The sequence below is a fragment of the Elephas maximus genome, chromosome 5, assembly GCF_024166365.1.
Source record: "Elephas maximus indicus isolate mEleMax1 chromosome 5, mEleMax1 primary haplotype, whole genome shotgun sequence".
NCBI classification, from domain to species: domain Eukaryota; kingdom Metazoa; phylum Chordata; class Mammalia; order Proboscidea; family Elephantidae; genus Elephas; species Elephas maximus.
In genome coordinates, this window is record NC_064823.1 from 158,880,800 (window position 1) to 158,898,427 (window position 17,628).

General features: G+C 48.2%; 1 protein-coding gene across 3 annotated transcripts in view; it reads right to left on the reverse strand.

Moving 5' to 3' along the window:
* The window catches only part of GAK (cyclin G associated kinase), a 123,445-nt gene extending 105,921 nt beyond the window's left edge, over nucleotides 1–17,524 (reverse strand). For 2 of the 3 annotated variants that reach the window (XM_049886518.1, XM_049886517.1), the window contains exons 1-3: nucleotides 17,237–17,523; nucleotides 2,071–2,132; nucleotides 1,015–1,074 (exon numbers count right to left, since the gene is read on the reverse strand). In XM_049886518.1, coding sequence (XP_049742475.1) covers nucleotides 1,015–1,074; nucleotides 2,071–2,132; nucleotides 17,237–17,381 — 267 coding nt within the window. In that variant the 5' untranslated portion in view covers nucleotides 17,382–17,523. Of the gene's footprint in view, nucleotides 1–1,014; nucleotides 1,075–2,070; nucleotides 2,133–17,236 lie in introns of all 3 variants that reach the window. The other variant, XM_049886519.1, reaches the window with a different exon arrangement.
* Nucleotides 17,525–17,628: the final 104 nt, after the last annotated feature.

Genomic DNA, 17,628 nt, shown 5'->3' on the forward strand with positions numbered 1-17,628 from the left:
CTGAGGCTGCATGAACGTGGCATAGCTCTGGCCACACACTTGGTGAGAGCGATCAGTGTCCACCCTGTAACAGGCAGGACAACCAGAGTGGCAGCAGGAGTGGCGTGAGGGCAAGACCAAGGCAGCATGAACGTGGCATGGCTCTGGCCACACACCAGGTGAGGGTGGCAGAGCTGCAGGCCAAGAGCCTGCAGGCCGAGGGGCCCACGGGGGCTCAGAGTCCAGCTCAGGCCACACAAGAAGGATGCAGCAGGCAGGCTGTGAGGAGTGGCCATCTCAGACTAAACCATGAAGACCTGAGCACTGACAGGGTGGTGCTGACAGGACACTGTGTCCCCACCCTGGTGGTCAGCTAGGGCCCACAGAGGACCCAGCTTTGAGAGAAATAGAGGACATTCTGGCTCAAGAAAAACGGAAGAACGTGTGGGGAAGTGGGGAGACAGGCAAGCAAGGCCTGCGCTGGGACTGGCCGCCACGCATGGGTGCCCATAAATCCACCACCTGCACGTGGACACGCTACAGCCCCAGCGATCACCGCGCAGGGTGGGATGGGATGGCCAGGACTATTTAGGAGTAGAACCGACATCAAGGTAGTTAGAACCAAGCAGCAAGGCAGTTAGAACCAAGGACCAGTAGTGACCCTGGTGGGGCTGTGACGGAGGCAGGACAGTCTCCTGCGAGGCTCTCAGCTGGTGACCAGGACCTGCAGCAAGGTATTTACGGGTGGGGGCAGGGGCAGGTGGGCCAACCCCTGGGGACACATGGTTCAATCACCAGGTATGGAGAACCTTCCTGTAGGAACAACGCTTCTGTTCCCAAAGTGGTAAATCTCTTCCTGTTACCCAGGGAGTAAAGGACAGGGAAGGAAAATCCTTTTAACTAGAAATCCTCTACAGAGAAGTTCAGGAAAAGCAAAAGGTCATCTCAACATGTCACGCAGGGCAGGACAGAGGCGCCTGAGTCCATGCCTCACAGAGTGGCAGAGGTCCTTCCAGGCTTTCCAGAAAAGGATACCATGAAACAGACTTCTTGAATAATGGCCCTGCTCTTCTCCTCTTCATTGGACAGCAGCCTCTGTATCAGGAAGTAACACACACAAAGCAAAGATTAGGCTTTGTTTACATTTCCACCCTGCACAATGCCTATCTCAGACACAAACGTCCAAGAGAAGTTGAGAGAGTGAAAACCTGCAAAACCCTGTTAACATCTGAGCTGTGTGAAAATCTGACGAAGGTTAAACAAACTGAAAAAAAAAAAAAAAATGCCATTGAGTTGATTCTGACTCATGGCAGCCCTTAAAAATAGACCTTTATACTCCAAGGACACCAGAAAAACCCAGAGAGGAGCCTTTTCTCCAAATAGGCCTGAGTCAAACAAGACAAACCAGGGATGTGAGAGCACACACTGAGAGGGACGTGGGGCTCAACTCCAGATCCCCAAAATAAGAGCACAAGGGACAGCCTTAGAGCTCAACCACTCACCGGGACCAGCCCCTGCCACCCCTACGGTCTGGGCAAAGGCAAGTCTGAGTCTCCCTGCCTCCAGCGAGCTGGGTCCCTTCTGCCGTGTCTCAGAACCCTGCCCTGGCACCGCAGGGTGGCCTCAACACCCCCACCGTCCCACCACGACCTCATTTATAGACACGCTGTGCCACGCATGTTTTACACAAGTGGCTTTTAAATCCCGTGTGTTGGGGAACTTTTTATTTGACACATGGAAACTTACAAAGGCCAAGGGGCAGTGACATCCCACTAGGAGGGGGCTGCTCCCCGGAAAGGGCCTCTCTACTGCCACTCACCCCGCTCCCAGAGCCGGGCAGGCAAGTTCCAGGCAGCCCTGGCCCCAAAGCTAAAAACCAGGACATCAAAGTATTCTCTGAGGACCACTGCATTGAGATCCACTGACTGCTTCCCTGTTAGAGGAAATAAATGTGATCCTCTAAAATATATAGACCAGTAACAAAGAAGCGTAACATAAATTAATAAGAGTAACTTCTGAAAACCTGGTCATTTAGAGATTTCCTTTAAAATAAACCAAAACCCCATATAAACATTTTAATCACTTTATTACCTTTAAAGCATACTCTTTACCACTTCCAAGATCCTGAGCTTCATACACAAATGCAAACCCTCCTGGAAAATAAAAATATATGTATGTCAATTCAGTGCTATGATTTTATTTAACATATTCAACTAAGAAAAGACCTTTAGGACGTAAAATATACTTGCAGCTGTGGTCAGGTTTGTTTTCTGCCACAAAAACGGCCCCAATTCATATAACAATGCTTTAAAGTTCTGTTTCACAAGCAGGAAGGAAATAAGCACAAGAACAGCAATCAACAAAAGAGGGGGAAAAAAAAGGAGAATATCAACAAAACCAAAAGCCAGTTCTTTGAAAAGTTAATGACTCTGACAAATTCTAGCTAGATTAAGAAGAGAGAAATAGAGACACAGAGAGAAAAAAGACAAATTACAAAATCTGGAATGAAAAAGACATCACTACCCTAATGCCCAAAAGAGAAAATGATATTAAAAAAAAAAGACTTACATAGGAATCAGCTCGATGGCAACAAACGACAACCAATGGAAACGACAGCCCAGACTAATACCCATCGTGAACACGGACAAAAGCATTCTTTTTTTTTTTTAAATTGTGCTTTAAGTGAAAGCTTACAAATCAAGTCAGTCTCTCATACAAAAGTTTATATAACCCACCTTGTTATAGACTCCTAGTTGCTCTCCCCCTAGTGAGACAGTACACTTCTCTCCACCCTGTATTTCCGTGTCCATTCAACCAGCTTCTGTCCCCCTCTGCCTTCTCATCTCCCCTCCAGACAGGAGCTGCCTCCGTAGTCTCATGTGTCTACTTGAGCCAAGAAGCTCACTCCTCACCAGTATCATTTTCTATCTTATAGTCCAGTCCAATCTCTGTCTGAAGAGTTTGCTTTGGGAATGGTTCCAGTCTTGAGCTAACAGAAGGTCTGGGGGCCATGACCTCTGGGGTCCTTCTAGTCTCAGTCAGACCATTAAGTCTGGTCTTTTTATGACAATTTGAGGTCTGCATCCCACTGCTCTCCTGCTCCTTCAGGTGTTTTCTGTTGTGTTCCCTGTCAGGGCAGTCATCGGCTATACTCAGGTACCATCTAGTTCTTCTGGTCTCAGGCTGATGTAGTCTCTGATTTATGCGGCCCTTGATTAACTCTTGAATGAAGATATTGCCCCCGGACTCTCCTTTAGCCCCAAACTAAAATCATTCCCAAAGCCAACTCTCGGACAAAGGTTAGACTGGACTATGCGACACAAAATGATATGGTGAAGGGTGTGCTTCTTAGTTCAAATAGTCACATTAGACTATGTGGGCTGCTCCTGTCCAGAGGCGAGATGAGAAAGCAGAAGGAAACAGGCGCTGGCTGAATGGACAAGGGAAATTACGGGGTGAAGAGGAGGACTGTGCTGTCACATTGTAGGGAGAGCAAATAGGATCACCTAACAATGTGTGTTTAAATTTTTATATGAGAAACTGACTTGAATTGTAAACTTTCACTTAAAACACAATAAAAAAAGAAAAAAAGAATAATCCTTCAAAGCGAGAATGGTGAAACTATGTCTCACATACTTTGGACATGTTATCAGGAGGGACCAGGCCCTGGAGAAGGGCATCATGCTAGGTAGAGGGTCAGTGAAAGAGAGGAAGTCCCTAAGTGAGATGGATTAACACTGCAGTTGCAACAATGGGCTCAAACAGCAACACCTGTGAGGATGTCACAGGACCAGGCACTGTTTCCTTCTGTTGTGCATGGGGTGGCTGTGAGTCAGAACAAACTCAAAAGCACCTAAGAACAACAACAAAATAAGCCAAAGAGGATTGGTATTAACCATTTTGAATCGGACAATCATATGGTCTACTGTGCTAGGAATGACAAATCAGAGAGGAATGGTGTCACACTCATCGTCACAAAGAACATTTCAAGATCTATCCTGCAGTACAATGCTATCAGTGACAGGCTAGCATCCACATGCCTACAAGGAAGATCAGTTAATGCAACTATTGTTCAAATTTACGTACCAACCACTAATGCCAAAGATGAAGAAACTGAAGATTTTTACCAACTTCTACATTCTGACACTGAACAAACATGCAAACAAGATGCGTTGATAATTACTGGCAGTGGGAATGTGAAAGTCGGGAACAAAGAAGAAGGATCCAAAAAAAAAACCCCAAACCCAATGACATCGAGTTGATTCCGACTCATAGTGACCCTTCAGGACAGAGCAGAACTGCCCCATAGAGTTTCCAAGGAGAGCCTGGTGGATTTGAAGTGCTGAACTTTTGATTAGCAGCTGTAGCACTTAACCACTACACCACCAGGGTATCCAAGAAGAAGGATAGGTAGTTGGAAAATACGGCCTTGGTGACTCCGAAGATTGCATGATAGAATTCTGAAAGACCTAGACATTCATTGCAAATAACCTATTTTCATCAACATAAATGGCAACTATACACACGGACATTGCTAGAGAGAATACACAGGAATCTAATCGACTACATCTGTGGAAAGAAACAATGGAAAAGTTCATTATCATCAGCCAGAACGAGGCTGGGGCTGACTGCGGAACAGACCATCAATTGCTCATGCTCAAGTTGAAGTTGAAATTGAAGAAAATTAGAACGAGTCCACAAGAGCCAAGGTACAACCTTGTGTATATCTCATCTGAATTTAGAGACCATAGCAAGGATAGATTTGATGCATTGACCACTAGTGATCGAAGACCAGATGAGTTGTGCAATGACACCAAGGACATCATACATGAAGAAAGCAAGAGGTCATTAAAAAGACAGGAAAGAAGGAAAAGACCAAAATGGATGTCGGAAGAGATGCTGAAACTTGCTCTTAAGTGTAGAGTAGCTAAAGCAAATGGAAGAGATGATGAAGTAAAAGAGCTGAACAGAAAATTTCAAAGAGTGCCTCAGGAAAAAAAAGTAAAGTATTATAAAGAAATGTGCAAAGACTTGAAGTAAGAAAACCAAAAGGGAAGAACACACTTAGCACTTCTCAAGCTGAAAGAACTAAAGGAAAAATTCAAGCCTCGTTGCAATACTGAAGGATTCAAAAGAAGATGGAAGGAATACACAGAGTCACGATACCAAAAAGAATTGGTTGATGTTCGGCCATCTCAAGAAGTAGTACATGATCAAGAACCAACGGTAGTGAGGGAAGACGTCCGAGTTGCACCGAAGCTATTGGCATAAAACAAGTCTCCAGAGACTGACGTTATACCAACTGAGATGTTTCAACAAATGCTAGAGATGCTCCCTCATCTACGCCAAGAAATATGGAAGACAGCTACCTGGCCAACCAACTGGAGGAGGTCCATGTTTGTGCCCATTCCAAAGAAAAGTGACCCAACGGAACATATCAATTATCAAACAATATCACACACAACTAAAATTTTGCTGGAGATCCTTAAAAAGTGCCTGCAACTGTACATCAACAAGGACGTGCCAGAAAATTCAAGCCAGGTTCAAAAGAGGCTGTGGAACGAGCAACAGCATTGCTGATGTCAGATGGATCCTGGCTGAAAGCAGAGAATACCAGAAAGATGTTTACCTGTGTTTTATTGGCTATACAAAGGCATTCGACTGTGTGGATTGTAACAAATTATGGATAACATTACAAAGGATAAGAATTCATGAGGAACCTGTACATAGATCAGGAGACAGTCATTCAAACACGGCAAGGGGACACTGGGTGGTTTAAAGTAAGAAAAGGTGTACCTCAGGGTTGTTTCCTTTTAGCATACCTATTCAATCTGTATGCTGAGCAAAGAATTTGAGAAGCTGCACTATATGAAGAAGAACGGGGCATCAGGATTGGAGGAAGATTCATTAACAACCTAGGTTATGCAGATGACACAACTTCGCTTGCTGAAAGTGAAGAGGACTTGAAGCACTTGCTGATGAAGATCAAAGACCACAGCCTTCAGTATGGATTACACCTCAACATAAAGAAAACAAAAATCCTCACACCTGGACCAATGAGCAAAATTATGACAAATGGGGAAAAGATTGAAGTTGTCAAGGATTTCATTTTACTCGGATCCACAATCAACACCCATGGAAGCAACAGTCAAGAAATCAAAAGACACATTGCACTGGGCAAATCCGCTGCAAAGGACCTCTTTAAAGCGTTGAGAGGTAAAGATGCCACCTTGAGGACTAAGGTGCACCTGGCCCAAGCCATGGTGTTTTCAATTGCCTCCTACGCATGTGAAAGCTGGCGACGAAGAAAGAAGACTGAAGAAGAACTGACACCTCTGAACTGTGGTGCTGGAGAAGAATATTGAATGTACCATGGACTGCCAAAAGAATGAACAAATCTGTCTTGGAAGAAGTACAACCAGAATGCTCCTCAGATGTAAGGATGGCAAGACTATGTCTCCCTTACTTTGTATGTGATGCCAAGAGGGATCAGTCCCTGGAAAAGGACATTATGCTTGGTAGAGGGTCAGGGAAAAAAGGAAGACCCACAATGAGATGGAGCAATACAGTGGCTGCAACAATGGGCTTAAGCATAACGATTGTCAGGATGGCGCAGGACCGCACAGTGTTTCATTCTGTTGTACACGATGTCATTACGAGTCGGAATTGACTTTATGGCACCTAACAAAAACATACATACATAAAGGGTCAGAGAAAAAGAGGAGGGCCCTCCAAGAGATGAGTTGACACGGTGGCAGGAACAATGGACTCAAATATGACGATTGTGAGGATGGCTCAGGAGCGGGCAGCGTTTCGTTCTGTAATACACAGGGTCGCTACAAGTCAGAACCAACTCAACGACACGTAACAACAACTACTATATTGTAGATATACACACCATATATGCATATATATACACAACATGTGTACTACATGTACATACTCCACACACACACACAAATATATACACAGGTACAGAGACAAAACTTATACCTAGAAAAATAAGAAACTCCTACAAATCCTACCCAATTAAAAAGACAGACCAAAGACCTGAACACACACTTCACACAAGAAGACATACAACTGGGCAAGAAGCCTTTGGGAAAGCATTCAACATCATTTCAACTCCCAATGAGACACCACTTCTCGCCCACCAGAATGAGTATAATCAAAACAACAGACTAGAACAAGAGTTGGTGACGATGTGGAGAAACAGGAATCCTCATCTGTTACTGGTCGGGAAGCAAAATGGTACAGCCACTTTGGGGAAAAGTCAACAATTCCACTCCAAGGTACTTATCCAAGAGAAAGCAAAACACGAGTCCACAAAAAAGCTTGTAAAAAATGTTACCGGCAGTTCTATTCCCAGTAGCCAAAAAATGGAAACAAGCCAAAAGTCCATTAAAAGGTAAATGGAAAAACAAAGTGTGGTACATCCATAGAACGGAATCAAACTCAGGAATAAAAGGAAAGAACATACAACTTCAAGGATGAGCTTTAGAACAATTATGCCGAGGAAAGAAGCCAGCCAGGAAAGACCACATAAGGTATGGTTCCATTTTTATGGCATTCTAGGTAGCAGATATCTCTTTTTCTCTCTACGTGTATGTACTTTTATACATGTGTTGTTTTTAGGTGCTTTCAAGTTGGTTCCGACTCATAGCAACCTTATGTACTACAGAATGAAAAACTGCCCGGCCCTGCACCATCCTCACAATCATTTTTATGCTTGAGCCCATTGTTGCAGCCACTGTGTCAATCCATCTCGTTGAGGGTCTTCTATCTTTTCTCTGATCCTCTACCAAGAATGATGTCCTTCTCCAGGGGCTGATCCCTCCTGATAACATGTCCAAAGTATGTGAGATGTAGTCTCGCCATCCTTGCTTCTAAGGAGCATTCTTATACTTCTTCCTAGACAGATTTGTTCATTCTTTTGGCAGTCCATGGTATATTCAATATTCTTCTCCAACACCACAATTCAAAGGCGTCAATTCTTCTTTGGTCTTCCTTATTCACTGTCCAGCTTTCACATGCATATGAGGCAATTGAGAACACCATGGCTTAGGCCAGGCACACCTTAGTCTTCAAGGTGGCATCTCTGCCCTTCAACACTTTAAAGAGGTCTTTTACAGCAATGTGTCATTTGATTTCTTGACTGCTGCTTCCATGGGTGTTGACTGTGGATTCAAGAAAAAGGAGATCCTTGACAACTTCAATCCTTTCCCTGTTTATCATGATGTTGCTTACTGGTCCAATTGTGAGGATTTTCATTTTCTTTACATTGAGGTATAATACATACTGAAGGCTGTGGTCTTTGACCTCAATCAGAAAGTGCTTCAGGTCCTCCTTACTCTCAGCAAACGAGGTGTGTCATCTGCATAATGCAGGTTGTTAATGAGTCTTCCTCCAATCCTGATGCCCCCTTTTGCTTCATATAGTCCAGTTTCTCAGATTATCTGCTCAGCATACAGATTGAATAAGTATGGTGAAAGGATACAACCCAGACGCACACCTTTCCTTACTTTAAACCATGGAGTATCCCCTTGTTCTGTCCAAATGGCTGTCTCTTGATCTATGTACAAGTTCCTCATGAGCACAATTAAGTGTTCTGGAATTCTCATTATGTTGTCCATAGTTTTTTTATGTTCCACACAGTAGAATGCCTTTGCATAGTCAACAAAACACAGGTGAACATCTTTTTGGTATTCTGGTATATACGTACATGTATACGTGTGTGTATACACATATACGTATATTTGAACAAAAAAATGTGGTGAACAAAAAATCAGAGTAAATGGTTGCCTCGGGGGAGGGAAAGGGAAGGCTTGACTGGGATGGAGCACTAGGGCACTTTCTGGGGTGACTTGGGTGTTCTATAACTTGATACTTGTTTTAAGTACAACCAAAACCAAACCCGTTGCAGTTGTGCCGATTCTGACTGATAGCGACCCTACAGGACAGAGCAGGACTGCCCCATAGGGTTTCCAAGGGGCACCTGGTGGATTTGAACTGCCGACTTTCTGGTTAGCAGCCGTAGCTCTTAACCACTACGCACCAGGGCTTCATTCAGCTACAGTGTATGCATTTGCCAAGGCACTTAAATTCTGTGTGTTTTACTCCGTATCAATACCTCAGTTAAAGTTCTTCAATTAAAGAAAAAAAATGCATAGGCTGTGGAAGCGTAGTCGCAGAAGGGGCCCCTGTGTGGCTAGTGAGTGTCCGAAAAGGCGCAAACTCACCGTCGGAGAAACGCAAGCCAACACAGCTATTGTTGGGCGCCGTGGAGTCGATTCCCAGTCATGGCGACCCCACGTGACAGAGGAGAACTGCCCCCATGGGGTTTTCCTAGGTTTAATCTTCACAGGAGCCGTTCACCAGGTCTTTCTCTTGCAGAGCCGCTGGGTGGGTTTGAGCATCAACCTCTCAGCAGCAAAGTGCTCAACCATTGCCCCGCCAGGGCTCCTTCAAATTAACCAGATACCACTTTTTACTCATTATTTTAGCCCAAATCCCGGGGGATGGTAGGGCACACTGCCGAGGACGGACGTGGGGGAACTGGCAATGCTATGCCCCTCGTGTACAGCGTCCTAGCCGTGCTCCCGCCCCCACCCCAGAGGGTGCTAGACAGAGGGGTTGTGGTAGTGGCGGGGGCGGGGGAAAACACGCAAGTGCACACCAGATGTGGCACAAACGGCAGTACCCGACGGTCCTAGTTTTCTACTGACTCAGCATTGTTTTTAAGAAACACTCATCTGAAGCAAAACACCATTGGTCTGATGTGGAACGCACACGTAGCCCACTCCTGTTGCAGACACCAAGTGGCGTCCCTGGGGAGAGGGACGATGAGGAGACAAGGTAGAGGAGCCGGGCAGCCTTTCCTGACCTCGCTCATCCACTGTCCACTAAGGGGTCTGCGCAGGTTATCAATGGACAGAAATGACAAAAGGACGCATGCTTGTCAAACACGGCAGTGCTCAGGGTGAAAACCAGAGCGACCTCGCCCCTGGCTCCAATCTGGGCCTCCCTAGAGCCGCACCGGCAGCTCCAGGGCAGCAGCCTGGCTGGGGCTTGCTCCTTTTTAAGCAAATGAAGTAAAGTAACCAAAATGCACCACAACTCCCTTCTTCTGCCTTCACCTACTCTAGGCTCTCTCCAGCCTGGGACACACTGTATGGATGGTCCTGGGCATTGTGGGTGCAGGACGCCACCCCTCACCAGATGCAAGTCCCCCAAGGGCAGGGTAAGGGTGTCTGCCTGCCACTGCAGGGTCTCAGGGACAGGGCCTGGCAGCAGAATATCATTTGGCTGAATGTCTGAACGACCATAATTCATGTATTCACCGTGCTGCTGGTGGGCATTTAGGTCACATCCCACCTTCTGCTCTCACAAACAATGCCACAGTTGGCCGTGTTACAATTATCGCCATTTGTTAAAAAGCGAAACATGAGATACATGACTGCCGGACAATTCTGATTTAATCTCAGATGTCTCCTCTTTTTTTTTCTTCATCTCCTCTTAGTTGTCATTGAGTCATCTCTTACTCATGGTAAGCCCATGCACAACAACAAAACAAAATGTTGCCTAGTCCTACGCCATCCTCAGAATGGTTGGTATACTCAAGTCCATTGCTGTGGCCACTGTGTATTTTGAGTGACTTCCAATCTAGGGGGCTCATCTTCCAGCATTTTATCAGACAATATCGTGCCGTGATCCACAGGGTTTTCACTGGTTAATTTTCAGAAGTATAATGCCTGACCTCTCTTCCTAGTCTTAGTCTGGAAGCTCTGCTGAAACGTGCCACCATGGGTGACCTTGCTGGCATTTGAAATACTGGTAGTGTAGCTCCTAGCACCATAACAACACGCCAGCCACCACGGTATGTGTCCTAGTCATCTAGTGCTGTGGACGGCTTCAATGAAGGAAAGTTTCTCACAGTAAAGTTGTCTAGAAGTCCAAATTCAGGGTGTCAGCTCCAGCAGAAGGCTTTCTCTCTTTCTCAGCTCTGGAGGAAGGTCCTCGTCCTCTATCTTCCCATGGTCGAGGAGCTTCTCAGGCGTGGGGACCCCATGTCTAAAGAACGCGCTCTGCTCCTGGTGCTGCCTTCCTGGTGGTATGAGGTCTCCAACTCTCTGCTTCCTTCCCTTTCCTTTTATTTCTTGAGAGATAAAAGGTGGTGCAGGCCACACCCCATGGAAACCCCCTTTACATTGGATCAGGGATGTGACCTCGGTAAGGGTAGTGTTACAATCCCACCCTAATTCTACTGGGAATCATGGCCTAACCAAGTTGATACACACATTTTTAGGGGGACATAATTCAATCCATGGCAGTATGACAAACTGACAGACGGGTGGTGATCATGGATATTACCACTACCTGATATTTAGCTTAAGAAAACTCAGGTCTATGAGTTAAGAAAAGGTCTTCACAAGAACCTGAGAAATGACTCAGAGATGGCAAAGGGGACTAGTTACAGCAGCTCCCACCCCATCCCCTCACAGTTGACCTGTGACTGAGCACAGTGAAGGACTAAATCCCGGCGGCCACCCTAAGAAATGTCCATTAGCTAAATTCCCCTCACCACCAGCTCTATGAAAACAGCTCTTCGGTGCTTCCTTTCCTATAATGAGGATAAATACCACTCCTTCCAAGCCCACCAAATATTACTCAGCACCAGGCATGCTGCAGGAGCTGGAAACAGCACTGACAAGTGCAGCATGACCCCTGCCCTCAGGGGGAGCACATTCCAGAGCCTGGGGACTGGCCACAAATGAACAAGGAATCTCAGGTGGCAGCAAGTCCAGCAGAGCTGAGAAGCCAGTGCTAACTGGGTGCGACTGACAGTGTGGACAGTGGCAACAGGTGACTGCCAGGGCCCTGTTATGGACTGAATTAAGTCCCTCAAAGGTACTGTTGTAAATCCTAACCTTGATGCCTGTAGGTCTGGGAGTGGATTGTCCTTGTTATGTTAATGAGGCAGGACTAGCATGGGGTGTGTCTTGAATCAATCCCTTTTGAGATGTAAAAGAGATTAAACAAGAGCAGAGGAGAGATGGGGTAAGGCTGATGCCAAGACACATAAGATCTCCAAGGACTCAGGAAGTAAGAAGCTAAAGAGACTAGGACCTTCCTCCAGCCTCCTAAGCTGTGAAAAATAAACTTGTCTGTTAAAGGTATCCATCTGCGGGACTTTTATTATAGCACCACTACATGACTAAGACAGGACCCCACCTCATGACAGGCCCCCCACATGGAGAGCAAGGAGCAGGGCCAGAGCAGGGAGGCCTGGCCTGGGCAGTCTGTGTTCCCGGCCTCTCACCCCTGACCATCGTGTCTGGATAAGGACAGGTGAATCCAGGCTGTGACACTAGCAGGTGAAAGATCTGCCCAGGCCCCACAAACAGCAAGGTCTAAGTAAAGAAGAAAGGGTCCCATAATAAAGGGAAAATGAAAGTATAATCCCTGCCAGACAAGAAACACTCAAGGGTGTCAAGTATCGATTTAGCTCCCTTGTCCCCACCACCCGGGAGTCAAGGAGGCAGCCGGGACCCAGAAGCCTGGAGAGTGAGCCACAGGTGATAGGAAGGCCAGGTCGCAGCATTGGTGCCAGAGGCCAAGGCCAGCTTTCCCGCGGGCTCCAAACCCCTGCTCTACCACCCACTGGCTGATGGTTTTGACAAGTTGCTAACGGCCTCGAATCTCGGTTTCCTCCCCTGTAAAATGGGGATAATTATAGTACCTGCCTTCTAGGGCCACTGTCAGGATTAAACAGTCTACATCAAGCGCTAGGGACCGTCCCTGGCAAAGGGCTTACTAGATGTTGATGTGGCGGTGACTGCTGTTTCACACTCAGTAGGTGTCACGGGGCATAAAGGGCTAATGTAAGGCCACCAACTTGGAAGGGGAAGTGTTGTATGAGGAGAGCTAAGAGAGAGCACAGATCATCTGATAGAGCCACACTGGCCGTGGGACAAGACACACCTAGTCCTGTGGCTTTGAACCAGCTGATCAAACCCCAAAACCCTGCAGCAAAGACCCAGGTTATGAGCGCTCTGTGGTGTCTACCAGTTGCCACCAAGTCAACTCCAACCCGTAGCGACCCCAGGTGAGTTCGAGCAGAACTGTGCTCCACAGGGTTTTCAATGGCGGATTTTTCAAAAGCAGGTCACTAGGCCTTTGGCCTGAGGTGCCCCTTCCAGTCAGCAGCCAGGGACACCTGCTCAGCAGCCCTCTCTGGGTTAGAGCCATCCTTGCACTTCAGGGCTTTGGGTCCAGGGACTGGTGCAAAGAAATGAGGACAATGAACCCACCAAGACAAGAGAGAAGACACGGTCAGATGACAGCACTGCCGAGTCCCGGCGACTTGGGTCTCAGTCACACTTCCTGTGCGGAAAGAAGGGTGCACTACCTGGTTACTGTGCTACAGACCTCTGAGGACTTGTATATCCATGAAACATACTGTTTTGTCGCTATTGGTCGAGGATATCGCGACCCATCATAAGTTCCACTCCTTCCACTGAGCTAGCCTCAGTGGTTTCTGAACCTTGCAACCAAGAGGCCTGACTGTACCACACAATTCTGCAGTTGTCAGTCAACATCAGACATTCCCTGCCCTGTCACCCAATTTAAACACTCTGACCTAGGCCCTGGAAGCTTTCAGGAGCCATAGAGCCAAGGAAGGAGCCCTCCGAAAGGGGAGCCCAGGAGGCACCTGGGTCAAGAGACTAGGATTGTGATGAAGGGGCCTGGCACAGCTCAGCTCTCAATTTGACAGAAAAGACAAATCCCAGAGTGGAGCCACAACGCGCATGTCTAGTGTCCTCCTGCACCACTAATGCCTTACGTGACACACAACGTTCAAAGGAAATTGTCCTTGACTGAACTGATATCATGTGCCACGCCTAATCATATATTACTTTGATTAATATCTTACACGGCACACAAAAGTTTAAAGCAAGTGGTTTTTGGCTGACATCTAACCAAATACAATGAAGTGAGTTACAGTAAATTAACAGTTGCATACAGCACTGTTCTCATGCAATAAAGTGCTACTCCATACATTTACTCCATTAATCTCCACAACAGTAAATCCAGGGAAAAATAGTCAACCATACTGAAGGGAATGGATTCAGCCTTCCTGAGGCAAATCCTTCCCTCTGCGGTAGTCACCGTTCCCAGTTACCCTTCCTGGCAGGAGGAAGCAATAGCTGCGGGATCTAAACAAGGGAATACAAAACACATCTCTGAGGTTTCTAGAATCCATTTGGATTGGGCAACTCCGGCACCTCAGGCACTCCCAGGAATTTGCTTTTTTCAAGGCAATGAAGACTTACAACAAATTGTGAAAAGATTACAAAGCTATGAGGTTCTACAGCTCTACCCAAGTGCCCAGCAAAGCGGAAAAACCAAACCTGTTGCCTCTTGAGTTTATTCTGACTCATAGTGACTTCACAGGACAGAAAAGAACTGCACCATAGGGTTTCCAAGGCTGTTATCTTTACGGAAGCAGACTGCCATGTTTTTCTCTTTCAGAGCAGCTGTTGAGTTCAAACTGCTGACCTTTCGGTTAGCGGCCGAGCACTGCGCTCCCAGGGCTCCTTAACTGCCCAGAGCAGGTCCAAAATCCAAGGAGCTACAGAAAGCAAGGTTTTTTCCTGACTCATGTGACAACAAAACCGGAGCGAACCTAAAATCATTTGGTGGGCAAACCTGACATGAACTGACACCTGGGTCACCCACAGACACTAAGCATTCCACACCAAGACTGATCACTCGTTCAGCTAAGATACATAAGTGTGTTTGACAGCAGAATACTCTCCCAGCCCACTGTGAGCACTCCAGGACAAGGGGGATCCGCACTGGGTTATCTTTCCAAGGCCAGAAAAGTTCTGCATTTTTAACCATGTGGCTGCGAGAGGTCTGCATGCAGCACCTTCCCCACCTTCACAAAGACAGTTGGAGGTTGCTGTCCAGGCAAACATGGAAGCATTTGTATGTGAAATACTTACGCAGGTTTCTCATCCTGTTTCATCTCTGAAAGAGGCTTCAAAATACTTTGAAGGCTACGAGTCACCTATTAAGCTTAAAAGGAGGAACTCTGGCTCATAACTGCACTGGTTATTTTTATTTCCCGACTTGCCTAAACAGCTAAGAGAAAGGCCTTGCAAGCATGACCACAGCCTCTGGTCACATTTCCTGGGTCTTCTTCCTGGGTGTTAAGTGATGGGCGAAGCTTCCTTCTTTACCTAGCCTTTGCCTCCTGCCAGAAGGGACAACTGTCCACCTCTCATCTGCAATTTCCACTCTCTCCCCTGCCCCTGCACCAGGCAGGGGTGCAGCCTCCCTCCCTCCCATCTGGGCACATCCACCCTTCAAGGCTTGCAGGGCAAGCGCACCTGCTGTCTGCTGGGCTCCTTACCGGATGCCTCTGCCATCACTCTTGGATCCTGTGTGCTGTCTGCACCGCTCCCATGGCTTTTTCTATGCCTCGGGTCATTCCTCAGTCACTGGAGCATGTGTCTTACCTTAAGTTCCGCAAGAGCAGAAACCACATCCTGTACGCTTAAGAACTTCTTAAAGAACCAAGATACTTGCCTCGTCTTTTCAGAATAACTGAATCAGTCTGGGGAAACTCTTGCTGGCCTAGCAGACGTGAGAGAAGAGCTCACTGCAGAACAGTAGCAGAGGTTTTCTCACCAAATCATTCCCGAGATGTGTTTTCTGATCACAGTGGGGGAAAATATCTAGGGATGCTATCACCAGTTTTGGAATGGTGACATCAGAACAATCAGCCAGGTTTCCTGCCATGAGAGCCTCTAGCCCCACAGAGGACCGGATGAGGGCTTAGTCTACGTGTGGCTTCACCCCCTCTCCTGGTGCTAGTACAGCAGGTTGACACTGTGTTTTAGCACCTGCACCAAAGTCAATTGTGTTTAGCTGGTAAACTTCACAACACGTGAAACCAGTACACTCCTGTGGGCACCCCTAGACAAAATGCAAGCAAAATCAAGAACAGTGAACAGGACAGCACTGATGTAATGATAAGTTCTGTGTGAGGAAGGCAGAAGACATTCAGGAAGCTAAAAATAGCATGCAGAAACACAACTGACTAAAGATTGTGCTGAAAATACCTAAGTGGACTGTCCTGTCCAACCTGCGAGGTGCTGTCCAGCTTATAACCCCTGGCTCTGCTTCCTGTCATTCACATGCAACCATGGACAAATAAAATGCCCAGGAGCAAGAGAAACACTCAGGTTGTAAGGAGAAACCCCGGGATAAAGGGGCACGGCACTGTCTACCCTCTCTGAACACCCAGGAGGGTGACAGGCTCATCAGCGGCCGTAATCAACTTTGAAGTCCCTGAGAATTCGGAACAGCCAGCCCCTGATGTCCAGAAGTGGAGTCCTTGGCCCCCACACCATCAAACCATGGACTAGATGTGAAGTAATGTATGGTCTAGCCATACTTCTCACCTCCAGATTCCAGCCCCACCGATCCACTGTGGCCTCTGCCCCAAGCTCCCTGCCTGCCCCCCATCTTCCCCCTGCTGTCACAGCTTGGCTCCCAGGCCCTGAGGAGGACCCTCCAGCTCCAGGTCAGTCCCACACCTTCAGTTAAGACTACCTTGCCCCACCCTGACCCCATACCTCTGGCAAAGAAATATCCAACCCAAGATCCCACCTCTACACCTGCAGTCACCTGGAGGTGGCCTGACCCACACCACTGGCGGTGGCTTCCCTAGGCCGGCCAACCATGGAGGCGGTGACCCTCTTACCAGGCTGGCTCAGACCTAGGACGCTAGGGCGATGACCCCCTCCTCCCAAGCCTTGACTCAGGCCTCTAGTGGTGACTTTCCCAGACTCACCCGACCTATGACCCCAGAGGAGACCCTCTCCAGGACGGACCGACCCACGACCCCGATGTGATTTCCGTAGGCCGACCTCGACCCATTCACATCCCCGACGACGACCGTCCCCACCGGGTCGGCCTAGACCTATGACCCCCGGGGGCGGCTATCATCCCTAAGCCTCGACCCACGCCCCCCGGGCGCGACTTTCCGAGGCCGGCCCGGACCCACGCCTCCGGGCGCAACACCCTCCCGGCGCCAGGACCCGCGCCCCGGCGGTGACTCCCGGACCCACCCCGTCCCACGCCTCTCCCAGTGAAGACCCTGCCGGCGACGACCCTCCACGCCCAGCCCCTTGCCCTAGAAGGGGGCCTCCATCCCCGAGCCCCCGCCGATGACCCGGGGCCTCACCCTCGGCCAAGACCCGCCGCACCCGCAGCCGCAGCTCGCCCAGTTCCACCGTCTGCCCCACGAAGTCATTCTGGTCGCGGCCGGCAGCACTGCCCAGGGAGCCTGGGCCCGCCAAGAAGTCGAGTGCTGACTGTAGCAGCGACATGACAGCGGCGAAAGCGCAACCCGGAGGAGCCCGAGTGGCTAGGCTCAGGCTCCTGCTCAGTCCAGGTCCTCTTAGCAACCGCCGGCCTGGAACTCCACAGTCTTCCGCCCCGGCACTGTGACGTAGGAGCGCGGGAGAACGCGTCGCGTCACGTGGCGTCGCGGCCCAGCCCCCCGGCTGCGCACGGAGCCGGAAGCACGCCGGCGCCTCACTTCCGCCGCGCAGAGTGGACACGCATGCGTAGGAG